The sequence below is a fragment of the Falco biarmicus genome, chromosome 1 (assembly GCF_023638135.1).
Source record: "Falco biarmicus isolate bFalBia1 chromosome 1, bFalBia1.pri, whole genome shotgun sequence".
NCBI classification, from domain to species: domain Eukaryota; kingdom Metazoa; phylum Chordata; class Aves; order Falconiformes; family Falconidae; genus Falco; species Falco biarmicus.
In genome coordinates this window covers 85,377,215-85,403,285 of record NC_079288.1, presented here as the reverse complement: position 1 = coordinate 85,403,285, position 26,071 = coordinate 85,377,215, and the positions used below count along the sequence as shown (strand labels likewise).

The following is a 26,071-nucleotide window of genomic DNA, read 5'->3' as shown; positions in this document are numbered from 1 at the left end:
GCCAGAACACGTTTCAAGATGCAATTCCAAGGCTAAGAAGTAATCATGCAGCTGGCACTACTTGTTTTCCAAGTGGGAAGTGGGGATACACTTTGGTCTGAGAATGCTAGAAATTGTCATAACTTGGGACTGTGCTTGGGCACACATTCATCCAACATGCTGAACTTGGTATTGCGGTATGACCACACAGTCACATGTAAGCGTTCCTAAACTATGTGGGGACGAGGCACAGATCTGTGCTGCTGGACTGAAAAGTAAACCATGCTGTAACTTTTCAATACTTGGTACTTGCTACCATTTGTACAAAGGAACAAAAGGTTGGTTTCCTCCTCCTCTTTCTCCCCTTCAACAAGGTACTTTTTGGAAATGTGTTCTTTCTTCTTTTTTACAACACAAGGGAAGAGTAACAGTAAAAGTTCAGTAAGTGAAGATTTCGGTGCTTTGAGGTGGAAGGATGCTATGCCTTTGACTTTGTTTTAGTGAAACTGGAAGTGCCCTTCAGCCTTATCTGGAAATTCCATCCAGCGCTCTCAGGTTCGTGAGTTTTAGTATTGCATTGAGCAGAAATAATGTCATGTGTGAAACAGCATTATTGTGCCCTTCAATTACTGTGTGTAAGCCTGGGAAAATTATGTGATTTTTCAGCTGAAATAATAGATGGAGACCTTGATGATGCAAGTGATGACGGCTTAAATACCTGGTTAAATATCAAGAAGTGTGTATCTCTTCAAAGAACTAACAAAGTCCTCCAAAACAGATGCTGTTGTCTGGAGGAGGATATGCAGACCACAATGTATGCAAATGTTGAATTTAAAGGTATTTTGTGTAAACTGATGATCTAACACGGTTAATAATTAGAATTTATGTATGTGCTGGCATATGGGAAAAACTAATTAACCGCTGGTGCCTAATGGTGCCTAATAGAAGATGGTAACTTACAGGCAAATGCATGAAGAACTCATCAGATGCTTGTAAACAAGAGCCACGATCCAGATTTTTTGGATTCAGGCTTCTGTATAGTTAGATGCTACAAGGTTCTGTTGGGTCAGCAACTTGCAGTGTTAAACTTTCTGTATACTACATTAAAAAATCCCCTGTAACAAATCCCATTTGCTCAAATTATGTGGTTTAGCAAGTCTGAGTGAGTCGGGTCCCTCTAAGAGGTGAAGTTAGTAATGGACTGTGGTACTGTCCGTTCTGGTGGGAAAACCAGTAGGCACTGGAAAGCTGGAAGTGGACTGTGGGAAAGGCAGGTAATACATGGAACCTCCCCCAACAACATCACTTTGTTAGAATTGAAATCACTTTGAAATCTTGTTGATTGGACATGGTTTAGTGGTGGAGTGGGCAGTTCTAGATTAACAGTTGGAAGTGATGATTTTAAAGCTCTTTTTCAACCTAAACGATTCTGATTCTGTAGGGAATTTCTGATTTTGAATGCAAAAATAGAAATGTGAGCAGAAAGGTTTTAATATATAATTTTAAAGTTGTTATGTATAATTTTATGTTTAAACACTTTAGTAATTGCCACATTGGAGGAGAAGGAGTTAGAAGGTGATTGGTAAATAAGTTATTTTTTGTTATTTTTAATATTAACATTTAAATTTTAAGGTATTATTGGTAAATAAGCTAGTGCTCCTTGTTCAACAATGAAAGGCACAAAAATGTTGAAATGTCTTTTTATATTAGAAAGTTGGCTTTGTACAGTTTTGTATTCTTAATAAAATTCATGCATATATTAAGTTCTTCTCTGCTGCATGTGGAAATTAAAAGTAACTTGTCCAATTGTTCTTTTTAATTTCAGGAAGAACTATACATGCTTTCCTTTTTCTTTTGCCTAGAAGGAATAACTTGAATTTCCTAGGTTACTTTAAAGTACATCTACATGTTTCTTTGTTCATTTTATATTTTGGGATGGAGGGGGAATAAGAATAAAGAAAAAGAGGAAATAATTCCTAAACCAACAACTTTCAACCATATAAATATACTAATATTAACTTAGAAGAAGATGAATTAAATATTTGGTATATAACTGTAGATTTCCATAGGTTTTTAGTTGTAAACTGAAGCTGTAGTTTACAACAGTAGAAAATTATACTGTGGTCCTTTGAGACAATATAATTTATGAGATGTATTTGTATTTAGGCAGCTGATAAGGAAAGGATATGAAAAGGAAAAAATCATACGCATAGGAATTGAAGTGACGAAGGAGACAATTTGTGTGATTCAAACAGAACACTGTAAAAAGTTGTTTGAGAGAGCAAGGTCAATTATGTATAAAGCTTATTCTGAAAATGTTACATTTAAATTAATTAGGTTTGTTTTATTGGAACTAGAAGTAGCTGGGTCCTTATAGGTTGTGTCTTTTATCTGGCTAGGATAAGATGGGCTAGTTTTCATTCCTCTGTTACTTGCTGGTAAAATGAACCAGATTATCTTAAGGCAATCTAAGAGAATGAAGCTATGGATGATGGATAGATAAATCTGAATGAAAGTGTGACAGAGCAGTGGTGATTAGGACATCGATTGTATGAAGAACATCTAAGAAATTGTCATTTTTTCCATCTTAAGCACTTGTCTCACTAATGACAAGATCAAAATTAATTCCACAAAATAATCTCTTTTGATTTCGTGGTTTCTTCTCAGGCACAAATACTGTGTTTCTTAATGAAATATGTAGCGCCAAAAATAATGAAAAAAGATAAGTTTGTAGCACCCAATCTGAAGAGAATTGTGTAGAAATTGCAAAAGGTGACATTGTAACTGTAAAAGTGAAGATGAATACTGAAAGTCTGTTCCCTTTAGGTCATCATATTCTCGGAGGCAATCCTCCATTTGACCCGAGATGAGTACAAATGAGAGGAAAGACTACAACATGTCATAAATTATCCCAGCCTTCCAAAATAAGTGCTATCAAGATGTCTGATAATGTGAGATATTTACCATAATGACATTATTTAATCTTGGACTCAGGCTTTGAATGTGGTATTCAGTGGCAATAGAAATAAAATGTTAAGTTTTTCCTCTTCGTAATTTTTACTTTTAGTTATATATATTTTCCTACCAATATAATAAGTTGAGTTGTCTAACTTAATTTAAAATAGTGCACACACATGTATATTTGCAATATTCCTGGCAAAAGCCTCTGGTCCATAAATCTAATTTCCAGTATTTAAATTTTTAGCGAATACTACCTTAAATTACCCAATGAAGTTACATATTTTAGACCTGTATTTCTGTAAATAAATTTTGCTACATCGAGGTAGGAAAAGATACTGGTACATTTCTGGGATTAGTATTATGCATCAGTCAGTAATATACTGTATAACCTGAGCTTGAATTTTGCATTTCTTAATAGGTTAGATTCATTTATGGATTTGATTAAATGTGCTCTTTTCAATGATGCATTATGTTGTTGCAAGGCTTATATAGCGAAGATTTATCCTTGGTTAATACTTCAGTTTACTTTGCTTACTTGGAATAAACCAGTGAAATTATGTAGAACTAATTTTTTTCTCCCCAAATTGTATCAGTGGTTACCAATCTTTGCTCAAACATTTCCTTATGATGCCAACTGTGTGGTAATGTTCCCAAATTCATATCTAGCTCTTATACAACAAGGAATTTCAAAGTTATGGAAGGTTCAATATTTCAAATTCACAATGAACTCAGGGGAAGTTGAAGAAGTGGTTCTAATGGAACAATATAAAGAAAAAAAATTAGTTAAACCCCAGTAAATTTCTGATGCTACTGCTTTTGTAAAGTTTTAATGTTATAGATGCTGTCACTAGAGATAACTCAAGGGAGACATAAGAAGATGTAAATAAAAAGAAACTGATGGAAAGGTGTCTTTTGTTGTTATTGTTCTGGCTTTTATACTACAGTTCCTTTTGTAACAAAGCTGAAGTTGGTAAGTTATCTGGTCATTGCACAAGCTATTTTTTCTTAGTAGCAATCAGACATGTAAACACTTTAACAGAATGAAAGAAAATAGAAACAAGAAAGCTAGAAATGATTTGATAGAGTTTCATAATATCACCTCATAGATTATTAATTTTTCCCCCACTACAAGAGTTTCACAGTGTTGGGTTTGGTTTTGTTGGTGTTTTGTTATTTTTTTTGGTGGTTTTTTTTTTATTTTTTTGTTGTTGTTGGTTGTTTTTTTTTTTTGTGCTGGAAAGATTAGAACAGTCGTAGTTTATTTGATACCTTTTGATTATAGTGTATTTCATAAATGTTAAGAATTTTTTAAAAAGTAGAAAAAAATGGCATGTAGTTTTAGAACAGTTTATTGAAAAGAAATGGGGGGGTTAATTTGGTAATAATTTTGTATTTGGAGAATAGCAATGTCTTTTATTTTACACTTACATTATAGTTAGTAGGTGACAAATTGAAGATAGCTGCAAGGGTCATCCAGAAATGAAGTGGAATATTCATTGCTAAGGCATTTATTTTTATTTGTCGGATCATAGAATCATAGAATGGCTTGGGCTGGAAGCCACCTTTGGAGGCCATCTACTAGTCCAACCCCCTGCCATGGGGAGGGACATCTGCAACCAGACGAGGTTGCTCAGAGCCCCGTCCAGCCTGGCCTTGAATGTTTTCAGGGATGGGGCACCTACCACCTCTCTGGGCAGCCTGTGCCAGTGTTTCATTGGCCTCATCATAAGAAACGTTTTTGCATTATATCTAGTCTGAATCTGCCTTCTTTTAGTTTGAAATCATTACTCCTTGTCCTATTGCTACAGGCCCTGTTAAAAGTTTGTCTCCATCTTCCTTATAAGCCCCCCTGAAGTACTGAAAGGCCACAATAAGGTCTCACAGAAGCCTTCGCTTTTCCAGGGGGAACAACCCAAATCCCTCAGCCTTTCGTCACAGGAGAGGTGCTCCAGCTCTGTGATCATTTTCATGGCCTCCTCTGGACTTGCTCCAGCAGGTCTGTGTCTGTCTTGTACTAATGACTGCGGAGCTGGAGGCAGCACTGCAGGGGAGTCTCACCAGAGCGGGGCAGAGGGGCAGAGCCCCCTCCCTTGCCCGGCCGGCCACGCTGCAGGGGATGCAGCCCAGGGCACGGGTGGCTCTCTGGGCTGCGAGCGCACAGTGCCGGGTCATGCCCAGCTTCTCATCCACCAGCACCCCCAGGTCCTTCTCGACAGGGCTGCTCTCCATCCCTTCATCCCCCTTCATCAGCCTGTACTGATAGTGAGGTTGCCCCAACCTAGGCGCAGGACTTTGCCTTGTTGAACCTGATGAGGTTCACGTGGGCCCACTTCCCAGATTTGTCTAGGTCCCTCTGGATGGCATCTTGTCCCTCAGGTGTGTCAGCTGCACCACTGAGCTTGGTGTTGTCTGGAAATTTGCTGAGGGTGCACTTGATCCCTCTGTCATTGATGGAGGTATTAAACATTACTATTATATTAATTTCAAATATTGTACTGGAATGCTTCTCTATCCATGACACAGAAATGGGAAGAAAAAAAAAAGTTTCAAAAGGAAAGTAGTTTCTTAATATCTGGTTTCAGAAGAGTTTGTCCTTTTATGTTAAGAAATTTAATTGCTGGTATGAATGTCTGAGTTCCTTTCTGTGACCTAAGGAAGTAATTAAATGATGTTAAATAGAATCCTATTTCTCAAAATGAGTTCAATTTCTTTTGAATTTTCTCATTAGCTACTGTCTTACCATTAAGTAATTGTGCAAGATCATCATGGATTAAATGTAGCATAGAAGTTTTAAACCTATATTGTTTCTTTTGAGAATGCATGAACTATTGAAGGTCCTTTAAAAGCTGGAACTAGAGAAGGGAAGAAGTGCAGAAAAAAATAAATAAATGATGGTTTGATTAAATTTGACATTTATTGCCAAACTAAGCTGATAGTAAGGAGCTGATCAACCTGAAGTGCACTAATAGTGGTCTTTATATTTTATTGCTGAAACAAGGCACAGGGGGCAGAAGGGGTTGTGTGTCAACCTCTATGGATAAGACAAAGGAAGAGGTCCTCATTTTGCCTAATAAGTAGTTCATGTATACATCTACATGATCTGTGTACATTGCTGATGTTTTTTCTCTCTCTTTTGGCACCAATAGCTCATAGTATTGTCTGAACCTCCCTCTTGACTTCTGGCGGCATGAGAGGCATTGAAAGCAATACCGCTGTATCGCTGCCTTTTAGATACTGAAGGAAAAAATGTCACCACCAGTTCAACACTTGAGTTATTCTCTGTGCCTCATTCTCAGTACTGATTCCTCACTTGCAGGAACATTGTAGATCTATGATATGAAGTCGTTTTCTTGAGTGCCTGTGTGCTAAGCTGAATGATTCCTCTACACACTTTTTTTAGTAAATGAAGCTGCTCATGCTTGAAAGGCAAATTGGAGCTGTCATCTCTGTGTTTACCCTATCTACTGGGTTACTTGATTCCTGATCTGCCCTGTCAGTGCAAAGCTGTTCCTGCTGTAATAGCTTGGCACCACGTACCCTCGTTATTTTGTCACACAAGAAGTGGAAAAGGAGTAGATTTATCTCACTCCAAAACGTTAGCCCAGTCTTTTATTTCCTTGGAGATCTCCTTATCTTCCTGGAGATTGTCTCCAAGTGATTTGTCTTTCTCTTCTACCAGAGTAGACAGTAGGCCAGGGTGTCAACAGCTTTAGACTCCATTTAATGAGGAGATTAAATGGTTGATGCCTCAGGGTAAAAGTCTAGAGAAAGCACTCAGCGCTACTTGCTGGACTGCCCTCCGAGCCTTGGGCAGCCTGCAGCTTAGGGGCTTCAGGTCAATCCGTTGGGGTGGTTTTGTTTGTTTTGTGTTTCTTTTCCCCTTTCTTTCTGTTTCATGAATGTAGTGAGTTAATCTATGAGCTGATGTAAACTTCTAGCATCTGTAGTACCCTATGACAAGGAGTTCCAAAACCTTTGCTGATAACATGTAGGTTTTTTATTTGGCACTTTAGTAGTTTTGGTGTGTTCTTTTTTAATTGAAAAAGACAAAAGCAAATGACTTTTTCACTTTATCCATGATACTTCGGGCCTTGTTGGCTATATTGTATCCCCTCTCAGTCTTGGGGTTGGTGTGTTTTGTTTTGTTTTTTTTCCCCATAATGAAGATTTTAATCTATTTAGTTGTTCCCTGAAGTCCTTGATCATCCTTGTTGCAACTGTATTTCTGAGTTCTGCAATATTCTTTGTAGAAAAGTAATGGCCAAATAGTATTCATGACATGGGTTTATAATGGCATAATGGTGTTTTCCATTTTGTTCTCTTTCCCTTTCAGAATAATCCCTCACTTTATTTTTGGTTGCTACTCTGTGTTAAGCTGGAATTTACATATAGCTATTATAATTCACAGATTGTGTTCCTGGGTATTAATAACCACTTCAGAGTCCATCATTATGTATGTAATCAGGATCCTGGTCCTTTTTCCTGTTTTTTTAATCACTTCACATTTATCGAAGTTAAATTTCATCTGTCTCTTTCATAGCCATTTCAAGAACTTCAAAGCAATTCTGCTTGATGGCTCTTGTTTGGTTGGAAGGAAGGAAAAAGGGAGAAACAGCTAAATGGTAGGAGTATGTGGGTTGGCATTTTCCACTGCAGTACATGTTGTATTCAGTCCCGAGTTCAGTTAATTTATTGTCAGTAATTAGGTTTCTCAGAAACATAAGAGGAGGGGGAAAGGACATGAAAGTAAAGGAAAATAATAAAGCTTGGACTATCTATGGTTTGTTTGAATTATAAGAGTATGGTGGATCAGGAAGGCAGCATGAGATATAGAAACATGTCTGGAACCCGTAGCATTACTGGAAACCTGATGCCTTCTTAAGAAGTAATGAATAGACGCCCAAGAAGATGTGTTATAATAGTGTTGGAAATGGACATTTTCAGGCTTTCAAAGACTTAGTAAAATATGTTGCTACCCAAGAGCAAGACCAAAGGAAAAAATCTACACTGGAAGGATGCAGTAGAAAGGAGATACAATTGTTCATAAATCCCTTTCATTTTTGATGCTCTGTTTCTGAATTTTCTTTATTGTAATGGCCAAGCTGTGTTGTACTAAAATCTAGTTTTACTAATTCAAAGCCTTTGTAGTATTTTTGGTTTGCTTAATTGGAAGGAAAACTACAAGTAGATCTGGCTCAAAGTAGTGGTTGACCTAGGGCCCAATTACAGTCACAGTGATGCATCTGAGAAATTTTCTCAATCTGCAAATGTGGTATAGACTGACCACTAATTTTATGTGAACTGTCTTCTCTTCACTTATGGTCACATCATAGATATCAGCAGCTAATTAAAAAAAAAAAAATTATTTTTCTAAAGATTTTTAGAACAATGACTGTAGAAGTTGTAGCTAGTATAGATAACGTCCATATGTATGACAATAGACTGACAAAAACTAGAAAATTACAAATTTGGTTTGTCACTATGGTTTTTGGTTTTGTCTCTGTCCCCCCCCCCCCAATATGTTGGTTAATAACACAAGTCTGAGGATATACTTTTTAAAAAAAATATTATTTTGGGCCTTTGAGAAGCACAATATTGTTGAAAGGCCATTTATATTCTGCAGATGCTTCAGAAAAAAAAAAGAATGATTAAGTCATGAAATGTATGAGTAGGGAAATTATAGAAGTAGTGTACTCTCATTTGTTCTTGGGATGTTTGATTCCTTCATAGATGAGGTGGGGGAAAAATGTTTAGCTATGAGTACTACACTGAAAACAAAAAAATATGGACTGATGGCAATACCGTAAATATCGTGTTGCAACCTAGTGTGTTAATAGAATGGCTGAGTAGACTAGAAACAGTCACATTTAGTCTACTTTCAGATGTTAGAAAGCTGGAGCTGCTTGATAAGAATTAGTTTAAAAAATAGTATGGCGCAGTGGGCTTATGTGAAGACAAATGGGGAATTCAAGGAGTGGGATGTAAACATGTAGTAAAACCCAACTGAACAAGAACAAAATAGCCACAAGGGACAAGCTTAAAGTGCTTTGTACATTGCAGCAGAACAAGTGATAGGATGCCATGGATTAGTAAAAGCAGGAGAATAACCTATTGACTAGATATTTGAATACAGTGTATAAAACAAAAACCGAACAAACAAACAAACCCCCTCAGGCTTAAAGAATGAACATACCACAATCCAGGACAAATGGTGATATTGGATACTTTTCATGCCTGTGCAATAAAGAGAAGTGATGATGACACTTGCTGCTATTGAATTATCTTCTTCGTTTTCTTTATTTCTACTCGGAGGACCCTAGTAAAACCCAAGAACATTCATGCATCACTATGATGGCTGGCAACATACACTGAAGTTATTAAAGATGTGGATCTCAGCCAAGTAAAACAAATTTGCTGTGTCAAAAATGGGCTTTTTTCATGGTAAGATACAAAGGAGGAAACTTTAAGATAGTGGTAAGGTTAGGAAGTTTGTAGCAATGATAGTAACTTTTAATGCTACTGCTCTGTATGGAGAACGTAAATATCAGCTGTCATTAAATTATTATCTTTCCATCTCACTCCTGTAAGTAATCTTTTTAGCTAATGCTGGAGAAACATTGCTTAATATAAACAAACCCCAATGTGTGTGTTCTCCACATCAAATAATTTTCTGTATTTTACGAGTAGCTTTAAAGACACAGTGGGTTGTATCGTCAGTGCCAGTGGCTTTCCAGCCATATGAATTATGTTGCCATGGAGCGTAAATCTCTAGATGTTACTGGCCTGTCTGGTCTGTACCAGCACATTTGTAATTAGTGGGAACTCTTAACTCTATATGCTTCTTATCTTAATGGAAAGTAGTGTTGTAGATTGTATACAGTGTTCACTGCTAGAGTTCAAGGGTTCTGGAATTCAGTTTGATAAAAGCTGAATTTAGTTATTGCTGGAGTGTGTGAATCAGCTTCTCGGGAAACCTGGTTATTTGTTGGGCACCATAAGAACCTTCAAAGCATTCACATGGCTGTACAGAATTTTCTGAAATTAGTCCAGATCCCACTTTCTGCTTTTGTTTTGTCGACCTCTTTATTATGTCTTGTGATGCATTTGAGGTTAAGTAGCAAGATTCTCCAGGTGCGATGCAGTAATAGTTTTATATTTTAATTGAACCAGGCATTTTCTCTACAAAACTTGAGCAGTGTGTTTCATACACTGACAGAATGGCATGCTGGAAGGAAGAGATGTGATTAGTGTAATCACCTGTATAACATGCACCGTATCTTTTAATGGTCATTCGTGTTTAAAGTAATCCTTACCTTTGAGGCAGTGAAGTTCTGAATTTAAAATAAGCAGTGATGGAAAATCCATCTTGAGGTCCTTGCAAATTGCTCCCCATCAACATTTTCCCTATTTAAAAAAAATTTAATAGCTATTTATTTCTAGTAAAAACTTGTTTAATTTCAGCTTTCACTCAGTGGATTTTAGTATACCTTGGCCTGGATTAAGGAGCCTGTTACAAACATTTTTAATTCTTTACTTTTATGACCTCTAAAGTTACCTTAATTAAAAATCTATAAATCTATGATACTGATGGTAATTTTGTAACCCCTGTGTAATACTTCGTTAACAGATTTATGTGCCTACTTTTCCCATTATTTTGTGAGAGGGTAATGTTGAATTTACAGCCTTACTCTGAGGTTGTTCTGTCTTCAAATTTTAAGCAAAGGCACAAGCCTTTTCCCTGCTTTTCAGGAATGTCTTCAGTACTCCACATATTAAAGAAAGATAAGGAAAATTCAAAATTAGTCCAAACTTATAATAGATTAAAGAGAGAGGACAAGTGTTAGGAGGTCTGGTCCTCTTTACATTACATTTTTCCAAAGTGTATGTAGGTTTTCGGAGAAACTGCAACTTTTTTTTTTTGTAAATGTTATTTTCTTTAAGCATGCCATCTACACTGTTCTGGCTTTGGATGTCATCTTTTATGTTAGTAATTGTATGTGTTCTCTGATTGTCTGCATTACTTACTTTTTGAATAAAGGACTGTTCTGAATAGGTAACACAGGCCTTTAATATCTTTATTAATCATTTCAGAATACCATGTCTTATACCACATTGTATTTCAGTATTTCCTAGCTAATGAAACTGCAGAAAATCCTGCAAACACACAGCTGGGGAAGACAGAAGATTTTGGATATCATCATGGATGGCTATGCATTGTGCTTTATTTAAAACATGCATCAGCATAAGAATAACATCGGGGGGGAGGGAAGAATAAAGCACAATTAAGCAATTTAGTTCTTATTCTTAAAATCTATTTACATCATTATAGATTTTTACTTTGTCCTGGTTTTGGATTAGTGGAACAGTGGTAAATAATTATGGAATGGTACATGTGGCTTCTATCAGAATATGAGGCCTTTCTGAATGGGTTTGCTAGGGACAGAGCAACTTTCTTTAACATGCTTAAAGAAAGAGCAGATTTAATGAACACAAGGTTAGCTGATAAACTTCTCTAAGACTTTTGGGAATTTCTGAGGCAAGTGATGAACAGATTGACAAATGCAGATACCAGCAAAAAGTCAATGTGTGCATCTAGAAGTTGGTGGGAATGTTCAGAAAGATTATTAGTGGCCCTTAATATTAATTGCCAAAGAAATGTCAACTGTGCTTCCACAGGGCTTTGTTTGAAAGCAGTTCTGTTTAATGTGTTAATTATAGAATTGGAAAATGGAACAGCTCATTCTCGGTAGTTGGAAGCTTGTAGACTTTGCAAGGGCAAGGGGAGCATGTTGTCATCCAGTACATCACAGTGAAATTGTACAAGCTTTCAGCTGGTTTTATCTGTAGTTAAGATAACTAAAAGATTCTGTTCAGTGCAGGAAAATAGTGTTGCATCTGTAGGAACAAGAGCAAACCCCTCCTAATTAGAATAATTAATAGTTAGATAATTTAAAGCTTAATGAAGGAGAAAGACATGTAGAGATGATGTTAATAGTATTGCTGTTGTAGTGAAACTAGCAGGGAAATAGTCTCCTTAAAAAGCCAACCAAAAGTGCAAAAACCTCTAAAGCTTTGACTCTCCATAGGAAAAAATGCTAATTTTTTTTCATTTGAAAGTAAAAATGGTAGATTGTATGGAATAAGAAGTTATCTGTCAGAGAAATGAAGAAAAGCTGCAGGGAAATAGAGGTAAGGTTAATTGTAGTTTCAAAGTATGAGGAATTGTAAATAGGATATTTTCAGTGAAAGGATGACCCCTATATGCAGTGGCAGAAGCTTCCAAAGTTCAAGAACTTTTATTGAATAACTGTTGGAATATGAGATACAAATTCTGTGTTGCAGAGGGAGCAGATGTGCTTTAGTTTATACCAGTAGTGCTTAATACTTCTCTGCTTTTGTAGAAATGTAAGCAGGTATTACCAACGCCAGTTTAATACAGTGACTTAAATACCAAGAGGTTAAATAATTTAGTCAATAAAAGTTTTTGGGTTTTGTTTTTCCCCCTGCAAGATATGAGATTAATATTTTCTTAAGAAGGAACAGGACTTTAACAAAGCTTTTATGATTTTAGTAATAAAAAGGAGAATAATTTCTGTAATTTGATCATATCTACAGTAATCTAAATGTCTTATAGAGGTATTACTTTGCTATATGTAGAAATTTGAAGTAATTTTGGGGGAAATATGGTGGAGAGAGAATGCAGAGCATAGGATCTGCACCAAGGACCTGATTTACAATAATTTGGTTTTCCTAGGCTTGCAGTGTGACCCTACCTGAACCAGCATCTCAGCAGCAGTGAGCTCAGAGACTTTGATCACGTCCAGAACTCCGTGAGAAGACTTTTATTAGCAGACACTGAAGAGCTGTGTGAATACAGAGTGATCTGTTGAGAAATCTTCAGTTGTGCAGAAGTAACTTGGCAATCTTTTGCTGGAACTTAGGCTTCCTTTTGGTATAGGTTCCTTAAAACCTTTTATTTCACTGAGCTTTTTAGGAAACTCCACTGCCTTAACTGTAAATGTTATTCAGTGGAAAAAAAGCATGTTATAGATAATGTAAGATAAAATATTTTAATGTAGACATTTTATGTATGGCTACTTAAAACAGCTTTGAAGCACTTTCATTGCTTACTCATCTTGGGGAAAATCACTTTTCACATCAAACAATTCTACTCCTAGTATTTACCACATCAATCAAATGCGAATCCCTCTGTTTTCTATCCTTCTTAGGGACAGCCCTCCCCAAAACACCAGGTTACTCATATAGAACCAACCATTAGATTTTTAGGTGTTTTAGGAATTAGGTATTGTATCTAACATCCTCTTAGAGTGAGGATCTTTTATATATTAAACTTCTCCAGAGCTGAATTCATAGTCCAGCTTCTTGCCCCAGAGTCCACAGACTGACCTCAGGTCCATACTATTCTTTGTCTAAACATCTTTTCAGAATGGGCCTGTTAGGAACTGGATGGAGCTCAGGGGTGTGCTGGACCAAGGGGGGCATAGGTTTGTACGACCACGCCTGACATCATGGTACCACGTTCCTCAAGGCCATCAAGGGCCATGCTGATGTGAGAGCCTGAACAGACAAGCGACCCATAGCTGTAGATGTGTGAGCCATTAAACTGGAATTATTTTTCTAAGCTTTATAGTAGATAAAAAAAATTTGGACATTGCATACAGCTCAGCTTTGCCCACAGTTTTGGAACATATTATCACTGTTTTTAGTTAAAGCAGAAGAACCCGCAGGTCATGCGGGTGGGTGTAGGTGGAACCTTTGTTACACTGACCCTTGTGCTGCAGTTTGCACCTTCGCTGCGAGTTCTTCATGGTCGCTTTGATTTCTGGAGGCAATTTGCCCTCCCGGATCAGACAGGTCTTGGTGTAGGCAGTTGCTCCCAAGACTGAGCTGGTTAATGTGACTGAAAAGTGTGAATGACTCAGCCATGCCTTTTTATAGCTTTTGTGTTTCTGTGTCAGGGCACGCTATGGTCACCTTCCCCCGGCTTTGTTGCCAAGGTAATCTTCCCCTTGTCAAGGCCTTTTTCCTCCTCACTTGATGGTTTGTTGGCTAGAAGTCTGGCTTTGCATGATGGGCTGCTTCCATTTGAGAACATCATTTTGTTGAGGCCAGACCAGAATCTCAACCCATGGAGGTGGAGGGTTAGCAGAAGCGGAGAGGGCTGTGAATCCAAAAGGAAGCTGAGAGCTTAGAAGGGCTCAAATTAAAAATTCTCTGCATGGTTAAGCTGGGGAGTGGGGCCTAGAGGTTTATTTTGGCTTGGGTTTTCCTGCTTAAGTTTTAGGCGAGAAGACAAAAGAGTCATTTATGAGACAACATAAATAAATATGCCAAGAGCTGGTTGTTCAAACATATGGAGACATGTATTCCTCCAAACCATCCTGCTCCACCTTTTTTTCTTTTTTTATTTTCTTTCCTTCTTCATCTTTTTTTAAGAAAGGTGATGGGAACTGCCCATGTCAACTGATCATTTCAGCCAGATCTTCTGGAGGCTGTACTGGGCTGTCATTGACTAATGATAGGTGCTTTTATCTGTAGAAAAGGGTGTTCTCTATTCCCTTTTCCATTGCTCTCTTACTCGTCATTGTTAGTCTCCGTCCCCGTAGCATTTCCCCTGTATTTTGCTTCTTTGCAAGTTTTATGCACTTATTCTCTGCGTCCTTCTGTCTCTACTTGTATTCTTGCATTAGTAGAGACAGAGAATGGGCAAATGGATTGAGAATAGTGTTGGAAACCAGGTTCTCTTGAGTATCGGAGCTCTTGGAATGGCACTTTATCTGTTCACGTCAGGTCACAAGGTATGTCTGCATTGCTCAGTACTGCAGATAAACGTAAGGTAACAGCAGAATCTCAGCTGTATATACCAACAGGTATGACTGCGGTCTTCTGCCAGCCAGGTCAGCCAAGTGGTGGAGTTTCTCAGGCTGCGTACGTTGCTAGTGTTTCTAATGTCTGAGCTAGTTTGTCCTGTGCTCCAGCCTGCCCTGTACCTATACGAGGTAATTCGGAGCCAGCTCACGCATCCTTAATGTCACACTGTTGTACTCTGTAACCATACTCAAGGATATAACCATTCACATTTAGATTTCTAGCTCCCAGTGAAGTCAGTCAGGATTTTTCCATTTCTGTCTCAAGAGACTGTGTATCCTGCTGCAAGGAATTCCCATATTCTTCACATAAGTCTGTCTCTGTGTACAGAGGTGTTTGTTTTGACATCGTTCTCAGTCTAAGGATGCAAACCAAGAAAACGCGGAGTATCTGTCATTCAGTTTCTCAGTCATCTTAAACCAGTTTGTGTTCGTGCTGCTGCTGAAGAGGCAGTTCTGTCTTCCCCTTCACCTCTGCTGCTGTATTCAGAGCTTTGCTTGTTACTGGTGCCGTCACACACGTGCCTCCCAAGTCAGGCAGGGAACTGAAAAATTGTTTTTCTTCTGTAGGATTTAGTTAGAGCTCAACCATCTTATGTTCCTGATGGAATTCATAGCACTGTTACAAAACACAAAGGATGGAAACATGCAGGAGGAGCTGAACTGGCCTCTACTGTGGAAGATCAGGCCGGTGTAAAGCACATGCCCCATCAGTCTGGGCATGGGGACTGTAAGCCAAGATGGTAACTGATGTGGGAGAATCCTTTGTAAAGCTTTATTTTTTTTCTTTTTATATATAAAATCTTTTTTATATATAAATCCCTTGAGGTATTAGGGCTATTAAAATTTAATATCTGGAAACAAGGGCTAAATTATTATTATTTTGCCTTTACCTCCTCTCAAGTTACTAACTTTCCACCTTGCTGGACACCTTTCTTTCTCGTCAGTGAAGTTCATTTTTTGCCTTCTAGTAGCAAACATAATGTTGGAAGTACAGACTTGTGATGCCAGCATTGCCAATCTGGTATTGTCACCAGATTAATGTTGCAGATTTGCTATGAATCAGATAGAATGGGTTTTTACTTCATTCTGTATGAAACGTTTACCAGCTGTCTTTCATGTCTGCAATGGCATTGCAGATGTGAACTGGACTAACATCTGTTGGTTTAGAGTTTTTCTGGCCTCAACTGGAGACCTGTTCTAGGCTAGCAATGTTTATATTTCTAAAAAATTATCAGTTTGCTTTGGCAAATGTTGCTTTTGCTCACGTAGATTTAAAATATTTCCATTTTGCAGCATAGAAATGAGGTCCAGTGTCACTTGTGAGCAGTTTTTGACCATCAGAATACACATCTGTGCAAGCTGCAAGGGAAGTGGATCTATTGTATGGGAAAACAATATGCTGTAGTGTGATAGAGAAAAAAGTAATTTCAGGTGCAGAGTATTTTGGTTTTGTAGAATGTTTGAAAAAGTAAAATTTTGCTGTGTGAAAAGGTTGGTGATAAGGGTGATGTGGAGTTAGATTTTTGGTGACTGTTATGTTAATGAAGAATTCCACTGATGTGGAATTTGGCTCAAATACCGGTATCCACTCTAAAGATTTGTTGACTGAAGTAAATACTTTCTTTACAGACAGGCTTTGAAGACAAACTGCCTAAACAAATGTTCACATTGAATGCTAGTTACCAGACCAGGTAGAGACATTTCTGTATTGCTGTATTTAGGAAAAACTAAAAGCTTAAAACAAGAGACAAACGTATTTTAGACCATGCGGAAGGATGAAAAAGCAAAGTTAAGAAATGGAATTCCTGAAATATATTCTTGAAAAAGGGTGGAACTAGTTTCAGGGTTAGAGCTGCAATAATCTCTATATTTCTTCAGCAGTACTACTACAGTGCTATTAACATAATTTATTTATTTAATGATATAAAATTTCAAATATCAGGATGCCAGTTGGTAATATATGTGAACAACAAAAATTAAGTTTCACTGAAACTTTCTGCTAAAAATATTTTCTTTATTAAATTATTATTAAATCTATTATTAAAACTCTGCAATCACAAAACCACCATGTGAGCTTTATTTCAATGAGACTTACCCCAAAGAACAATCAGTACGTGTTTCTAAATTAGAGGCTGAAACTGAGATGAGAAACCTAATTTCACATTTTGAAGAACAAATTGATTGTTTTCTGTTATGTTACTGAGTACTTAAAAAAATGACCGTAACTGGGAAACTCCAGGGGTAAGCAAATGATTACTAAAAAAATACTTTAGAAAACAAGGGATATCAGTCTAGTCTAGAAGGTAATGGGAAAGGAGATATCTTTCACTTATGTGAAATATCTATTTTACTAGTGTTTTCTTCTATCTAACATAATAGACTTTTATCTTTATACGAAAAATATTATGCGATACCATTATCCTCTGCTCACACAGGTTATCTCACTCACTAGTACTGTGCAACCCTAAGTCAGGTGTAAGCTATGAAGCATTTTGTTTTCAGTGAAATACTTAAAGCTACTGGATTTGGGAATATTTGGTCTAATAGGCATAAGATATCGTTAGTGTATTTTCCTTTATCCAACTGAGCGGTCCCTGTTCACCTGTTCACATTAGGGATATCATTGTAGAAATGGCAAGGAAGAAATATTCCATCTATTCATATACATAGACTTGGGCAGGTAACTTCTTTTTAGTCTTTTGTCATTTAAAAATGCTGTTGTGACAGCAGCTGGAGAAATGTTGAGTAAAATGCTTAATTTGACTTTTTAATTATTTGCTTTTGTGGGGTAGATTTTACTGCAAATGAAAAACTTTCTTACGGGTTTTTCCTAAGGCTCTCTCTTGTATGTATTCTTTTTATAGTTGAAAGTATTGCTCACCCTTTCATATTGAATTCTGAAGGATATTTTTTCTATTTCTTACTTAAGGTTGACACTGAGGCAGTGTTCTGATTGAAAAAAGTGACCATCCAGGTTATCTTTTATGTCAGCTTTATGATTGCCATCCGCTGAAATTACTTGGCTTATGTAGGCTTTGGACTATGTTACAGCTTTGGATATATTTTTGTATAACGAGAGGTGTATGTTTCAGTACCCATGTTAATAGTGAGGACAAGCGTGCTTATTAAAAAGAATGAAACTGTATTTGACACATTTAAAAGTATCATAACTCATAAATTATTGACTAGAATAACTGTGTACTGAAAACATACTTCTAGAATACACAGGCCAACTGGAGTAGCAACGATGTTACATGAAAAAGAAAGAGGTTCTGTGAAAGATGATTAAACATTGTTGGAAAAATGAGGATAGCTTCCCCATTAACCATGTTTACAGCAACTAGAAACTGTCTAATGATTTTCTTTAATCGCATGTATGGGAGTTTTCAGCATTGTAAACCATGAAACCTAATGATTTTTTGCAGAAGGGTGGAAACTGGATAGCAATGTAGCACACACTAGATATTATCTGATAATTCTACCAAATGTTCGCAAATGAGAGAAGGCTGAGAGCTGGTTTGATATGCGATTTATAAATACATTGATTAGGGGATTCTGGTACGCCTCTCTTTTTGAGCAAGTATTTTAAGTTGCCTTCTAGTAACATGGTTTTTTGCAGACTGTGAATGACTTTTGCATAGCCTTACTAGCATTTTAATTTTGGGTGATAGTAATTAGTCAAGACATTCTCCTGAATAAAGCAGTAAAAGCAGTACAATTTATTTTGTATATACTAGATAATGTTGGTAAGTACTGAATACATACCTTATTGAATCAAGCTTTATGAAATGGATTGTTATTCAAGGAGCAATAGCTGAACTTCTTTTGATTTTGTTCATTGAATTGTGTGGTGACTTTTAATTTCATTTATTTATTTTTTAATTACTGAAATTCTCATGTCAGTTAAACTTAGTTTTCTGGAGAAAACAATTTTAAACTTTTGCGATATTGTACACAGAGGGCTTGATTTGGATCTCACTTATGCACCATACAATATGATGATATTGGTTTGTCTTTACCTGCTAGAGTTCTTATGGTATTCTGGGTATTTGGAACTACAAATTTTTAATTTTAATTTTAAAATGAAGGGAAATATTTAAACCAGAATTATTTAAAATGAACATTTTTATCACATTTTCCTGTGGGGTTTTTTGTTGTTTGTTTTTTATTGTTTTTATTGTGGGCAAATTAGTTTACACGTGGCATTACTTGTCACCAAATACTTTTATCACTTTCCAGCTCAGTGAGGTGCATTCTATGTCTCTTACAAACTGACAGCTGGATTTTTCTCTATCTGGAATTTGAAATGTAAAGTCCACTATCTTGAAAAATTCATGAAGACTTAAATTGGCAAATAAAATGACAGCAACTTGCTGCTGCCTTTGTTTTAGGGCTTGTTTAGGCTTTTAAGCCTAAAATGGTCTGGAGAATGCTTATTTTGTTTTTAAGCAAGTACTACCATTTTAGGTGTAAAATTAAGGAAGCCTGAATGCTGTGGGGAAGTTTTACTCAAAAATCGGAACAGGCTTGTTGAATTTGTTTTATTTGTTGTGTTGGTGGGTTGACCCTGGCTAGCTGCTACAAGCCACACTCTTACTCCCCCATCCTCAATGGGACATGGGGACAAAATATGAAAACATTGTAGGTGGAGATAAAGACATTACAGTCATTTACCAGTTACCGTCATGGGCAAAACAGACTTGAATTGGCAAAAAATAATTTATTTTATTGCTAATTAAAATACAGTTCGATCATGCAGAGAAAAAAACCACCCCCCTCCCCCCACAACAAGCACCTTCCCCCCCCCCCCCCCCCCCCATCCCCCCCATATTTTCTTGGTCTCAGCTTCATTCCTTCACTCCTGACTCTTCTGCTTCCTTGCCTTTCCTGCCCAGAGCAGTCCAGGGGGGCTGGGGAATGGGGGTTGCAGTCAGTTCACACTTTCCCCCTGCTCCAGTATGGGTCCTTTCCATGGGCTGCAGTCCTTCAGAATGAACCTGTTCCTGCACGCGCTCTCCATGGGATGCAGGTCCTTCAGGACTTATCTGTCTGCTGCTGCATTGGGTTCTCCATGGTCTGCAGTAATATCTGCTCTGATGTGGTTCTCATAGGAAATTCCTGCTTCACCATGGACTTCTCCATGGGCTACAGTGGAACCTCTGCTCCAGCACCTGGAGCACTTCCTTCCACTTTGCCTTCTTTGACCTTGGGGTTTGCAGGATTGTTTCTCACACTTTTTTTGCCTCACTCCTTGAATTGCCATGCAGTGTTTTGTCCTTTCTTAAATGTGTTTTCCTAGACATGTCACCAGCATTGCTGATGGGCTCAGCTCTGTCCTGTGGTGGCCCCTGCTGTGCCCAGCAAGGGGCAGCCCCTGATATCTTCACACAGAGCCAACCTTGCAGCCCCATCACTACCCAAACCCTGCCACGTACACCCAGTGCAACATGTATGCAGCATGTTAGGGTGTCTATTCTTAAGGGGTATAGGTGAGGAAAAGTTTTTAAATATGAACATTTAAGCACTTGGTGGATGTGGCAGTGGCGCACCTGGGAGTTCTTGGGAGCAGCGGAACACTAGCAAGATTATGGAGAAGTATTTCATATATGAACAAGAACAGCATATGTGGTATTTTCTAAATAAACTCTGCAGTATTTGGATATTACACTAATAATGCATGGATGTTGTGTCATTTTGTCTGTTCTAGGGAGTATGACTTCTGCAACGTCACCTATCATTTTGAAATGGGACCCCAAAAGTTTGGAAATCAGGACTCTCACAGTAGAGAGGCTATTGGAGCCGCTCGTTACCCAGGCAAGTATCTTTGACTTGTTTTGCGTCTTCCTCTAGCCTGATACTATATTTACTCATTTTACATAATTATATAATAATCTTTGATAATAAAATCTTGAACAGTTTTTGTTCGTGATCTCTTGTGGAGAGCTCTGTTTAAAAATGTTTAGAGGTTCTTGTTCTAAATAATTTATAGTCTCAAAGTATGAGCAGGTATACAGTAGCAACAACTATTTACTTATGTTTGTCTTAAAGGCAGTTTAGAAATTTATGAAACCATCAACTTTAAGACAGGGATCTGATTGAGCCCATACTCTTGTTTTATTATTATCCCATAGAGGACAGGTTCACATTAAAAACAAAAAAACAACCAAAAAAATACAGAAACTTCTAAAATCTGTTTCATTTTGTGCCGCAATGGATTAGGAGTGTATGCTCAACCAGTTACCTTTTGACTGAGTAAAATTAGCTAATAGAGGCAAAAACATTTTCCAGTGGTCTAAAAAGAGCAAGGTGAAAGTGATGCTAGGTGACATGTATAATGTGTATAATAGTGCTATCCAGCTTTTAGCCAGGTAGACCAGTTTGTTTATTGTCAGAGCAGATTTTAGTATTTCTATGCACAACACGTTTCCTGTGTCTGTACAAATTTACATGTGCTGTGAGTGCACGCACGGGGGCAGGAGCTGTGCTGCCCAGAGAAATATGGCAGTGGACATCAAACTTCTGTCAGAGCAATTTGCTGAACCCATGGCCCGGTGCTTTTCTGTTCCTGAGTTGCCATTAATAATGGGAAACTGGTTACATAATTTTATTCTAGTAAGCTGCAAGATGGGTAGCTCCATTATTTAAAACACATAAGTCATTTTTCTTCGAGGAATGCTCATTATATTAAAAATTAATTCCAGCTAACCCCATCTGTCCATCCACCTGCTACTAACAATTTTGTCCTAGACATTGTGGATCTTGAGATTGGTCTGCTGGATAGAAATGTAGGCTGCCTTTTGAGTGTGAGAACAGACCTGATGTTTTTGTTTTCAGAATAAAACAGAGATAAAATATAGTTACTCTTTTAGTTCCTCAAAACCGAAGTCTCCGGATGGGTCCTATGCTGCTTCCAGTGAGTCACTCTCTAAGGAAATTACACCTATCCTTTGTTTTTGAAAACATTGTTATCTTTCTGCAAATTATTCTGGACATGTAAATCTCTAACAATGTACACACACAACTTTACAGACTCAAAGGCAGAGAGATGTATGTTTCATTTCATATAGCTGTTGGTAACATGGTAATTAACTTCCATTATAAACCTCGATAATTTTATTGTTGATATGGAAGATGGACTAAAATCCTGAATTCATTTTGATACCAAATGAAAATGAGGTTACCAGCTCTCTGTTTTTCCAATACTGTTGTTGGCATAGAACTTGAAGCTGCCATGAACTATGATCTATTGTGAAAAGAACAAATTACGGAGTCTTTTGTGTGTGAATTTCCTGTTTTCCTTTCTTTTCCAACACTTTACCCACAAAAAGGAGTACATCAGCCAAGAAGTGAAAGTACCATTGAAGTTGCATAGTTTCTCAGGTTGCTTGGGTTAACTTTTGGTTTTGCTAGATTTGTCTGATAGCATGCTTCAATGAATGTAAATAAAGAAATAAGTTGTACTACAGGGTGTGGATTTCTTCAGTGGTGGAAACTAAGGTGCCCCTTTGCCACTGATGGTGGAAAATGCAGTGCAGTCAAGAGTGGGTAGAGAAATACTGGGCTGTTATTTTATTCAACATTTATGAATATTTCTGTTCAGATTTCTTCATTTCATAGGTTTTTAGATAGAATGGACATATACAAAAACCTTCTGAACCTGTAATTTAATTTATTGTATTGAGAAATAAGTAGTTTTACTTATTTTCTGTATTTTGAATCCAATATATTACATTTGACTAAAGCCTGGTTTTGTGAGCTGTACAAACATAATCACAAAAGCTTCAAGTGATGAGAAATGCGCTACCTTCAGATTGTGTTCATCTGTTGCATTTTTAGCTTAAGTTATTCAGCTGCTCTTTCTGTTTTTCTGAGATAAGTTAATGATCATCCCAGTTTAAAGGCTTTTCTTTTTTTCTGCTTAACATTGTATACACAGTCTGGTCAAGTCAAGAAAGTATCTCATTTACCTCTGTTTGGGCTTAGATTGCAATCCGCCTGTGCAGTGACAACCTTCACAAGATACTACATGCACATTCCACATGCAAAGATTTTGATCTCCTTAAAAAGTTTCAAAGCACTTTCCTTTTAAAGAGGACACCTAATTTGAAAGTTTATCTTGGGAAATAAATAAAAATGTAAATATTTAAACCCCGGTCAGTTTGAATTCTGAAGTCCACCGTAGATTCGTAAGAGCTGGTGACTACAGAAATCATGGAGATGTGAAGTTCTTCTGTAAGTCATTAATTGCAGGTAACTGAATAGAGGGGAGATTTAATGGCCACAAAATGCAACAGAACTGTGCTGCAAAAGTTCCTGAGCAGCCTGATCTGATCTTGAAGGCAGCCCTAGTTTGACCAGGAGTTTGGAGTAGATGGCATCCTGAGGTTCCACACAGCCGAAATTTGATTCTGTGATTTCCAAGACAAATCCATGTTTTATTTTGGCATTTACAATTGAATATTTAAAGTGCCCTCTTGTTCTCCAAGTTGGACATGATTTTGGAAAATGCTTGAAAAACCAAGAATGGTTGTACACAACTCTTTGGGCTCCAAAAATGCTAATGAAGCTGCTTGTATCAGTGTGTGTGTGGGGGGGGGTGGGGGGTGGGTGTGGGTGTGTGTGGACTCTGAGCTAGGGTATAAATAGGCATGTGGGTGTCAGATTTTCAAACGGTGGCACCTCCACTGATTTCTATGGAAATTTTGGGGAGTAATGCAGAAATGCATTGTGGATATGAAAAAGAACACTTCTGTGTGCCAGTAGAATGGTGCATTAAAACTGAATTTTAGACAAGCTCATTAGTGTTCTGGATGAGAAAATATGGATAACCTGTGAATTGATTTAAAAGAAATTATAAGACAAGAAGGCTGTCTGAGCTGGAGGCAAAAAAAAAAAAAAAAAAAAAAAAGTCCATTAACTGATCATGAGAGTGCATTAGAAATGACAGAATTGCATTTATTCTAGGAAGCCCTGAACTAGCAAACTAATTAAAACTTTCTCTGGCTTTCAGAGATGTAAGAGTATTATAGTTTGCTGGAGTACCTATTTTCCCAGTGCTTGTTGTCATGTTTAAAGAGTAGCAGATATGCCCTGCCACATGTCTTTTATCACATTACCATTATTGAGATTTTGTAAGAAGTGCACAATTGAACAATTTATTAGAACTTCTTTTCTCAGCCATATTGAATATAATAATTGAAATATGTTTTTTTTTTTTCTCTGGCATCAATGTCAAAATTAGCTAAAAGTATAAGGTATATGTATTCATTGCTAGCATTGTTTTCTGAGAGTTTATAATAGCTAATCCTTTTTTACTAGAAATCTTATAATTTTTAATTCTATAAAGTTTTTATAAGGAAACGTATAACTTGAAAATATATCCTCAGGGGTTACTGCCTCTTATTCTCACCCTCATGCATAGTAACCAAAATGAATTACAATTTCATTTGTTACACTGTGGTTGGTTTCTTAAAAAAGAATTACACTTTTAGGAAGGGCATAAGAGCCATTCCGTGATATTTTATATGCAGATGGAAAATAGTATTTGTGGAGGTTGCCCACAAGGACTCAGAGGATTATTTTTTATTTTTCCCTGGTGGTTTTGCAAAATAATTAAATGCAAATGGATGCAAGTTATATATATTAAGGGGGCAGGCAGGAAGAAAAACGTCCATAAACCAGCAACATCAACACAACTTTTTTTTTTTTTTTTTGAAGACACCAGAAATATTCATGTGTGAACAAAGGGGTGACAATATGAAGGAGTTGTGTATAATTTCTGAAGCTAAGGTTTGCTCTTTTGATAAGATTTCAGTTTCCTAGTGTCAAGCTGTAGTTCTATTCATTAGCTTTTCCTAGGTATTCTAAGTAGCGGTGTGGTTGTTTTACAAATATGCCTTTATTACAAGAGCCGTGCAGCAATTGTGCCTTTTAGCATCTTTATATTTTTGGACTACTCTGTATTGTTACAGCATATTAACAGTAATGTGAATAATGGTGAGTGTTCCTGTTGCAAATTTTTCATGACTGATTGTTTTCCTTCAGTATGGCACATTTTCATCCTAGATTTTCTATGAAGAGACAATTCTGAATTACAGTGCATGTTTTGGTTTTTTTCCCCGATAAATTTAAGATGCCCATTACAGTAACTTAAAATGAAGCAATAGTATGTTGTAAGGCAGGTAAAAGTAAATGATTAATGATTTTTCTTTTTTTGGTACATAATATCACTTGGTAAAATTAAGTACCTATATCTATAAAATAAATGTCATTAGATAAAATTCCAAATAGTTTTAATTAATACAATTTATTTAGGAAATCATAATAATTACAGCTGACATTATACTTCATGAACTTGTGCCTAATGTAAACCCTTGTGCAATGTGTATGGAAAATGGACTAATGTCTATATTACCATGGAAAATATAAATATATTCCCAACCCTTCCTGTTAATTGGATAGTATTTATATTCAGTGAACCTTGTTTTGTTTGCATTTCAACCCTAAATCTGGTGTGCAAACGAATCTCCACAGGAAATACATAATTTATTACTATTGTCAGGGAGCTGCATCCAAAACACACCTGTGTGTGTACACAGCCGGCTTTCCTCTTGGAGGGTTTGTGAATGCGGTTGCATGTTTCAAAGAATTTTGGGAAGAGTTGAGTAAGTGGTAATGGAGCACTATATGCCTGATACACGTTCTACTTGTTTTCATTTTTGAGCAATTTTTCTATCTGATAGATTCAGCTGAAGTCATCTTCAAAATAGATCTAAGGGAAGATGAATTATAAAAGCTTATTTTTTGATCATTCGAGCTCAATCCAGCTGTGTAATAAGGTCAATATTTTTTATTTTTTTTTACTTGAACACTATTCTGCCAATTGTGAAGTTAATTTCTTTTTGAGCTCCGCTGCTGTCAGAACACTCCCAGATCTGTGGTGTTACTGGGAGTGCAGGAGGTTGAAGTGCGCATCAGTCTTCTCTGTCCTGGGCTAATTATGTGATGGCCGTTCATGTCAGGGAGTTGAAGATGTATCCTACCAGAAAATGAATATGGAATTTTTCATTTCTATCTAAAACTGAACTTTAAACATTATTTATGAAGTTATTCTGTTGAATAGCAACAGAATCCACCTTACTTTCTCCAACATTATGCTATGTATTGCTTAAAATGATTTCTGAACTAGAAACTAGGAGGTGCCTGTTTTCTTCAGGTTTTTGTGGTTTTTTCCATCCGTT

The 26,071-nt window shown here is 37.0% G+C and overlaps 1 protein-coding gene across 2 annotated transcripts in view; it reads left to right on the top strand.

The window, feature by feature from the left end:
• CTNNA2 (catenin alpha 2) overlaps nt 1-26,071 on the top strand; it is a 515,269-nt gene that overhangs the window by 39,836 nt on the left and 449,362 nt on the right. For both annotated transcript variants that reach the window (XM_056359915.1, XM_056359905.1), the window contains exon 2: nt 20,539-20,645. In XM_056359915.1, coding sequence (XP_056215890.1) covers nt 20,544-20,645 — 102 coding nt within the window. In that variant the 5' untranslated portion in view covers nt 20,539-20,543. The remainder of the gene's footprint in view (nt 1-20,538; nt 20,646-26,071) is intronic.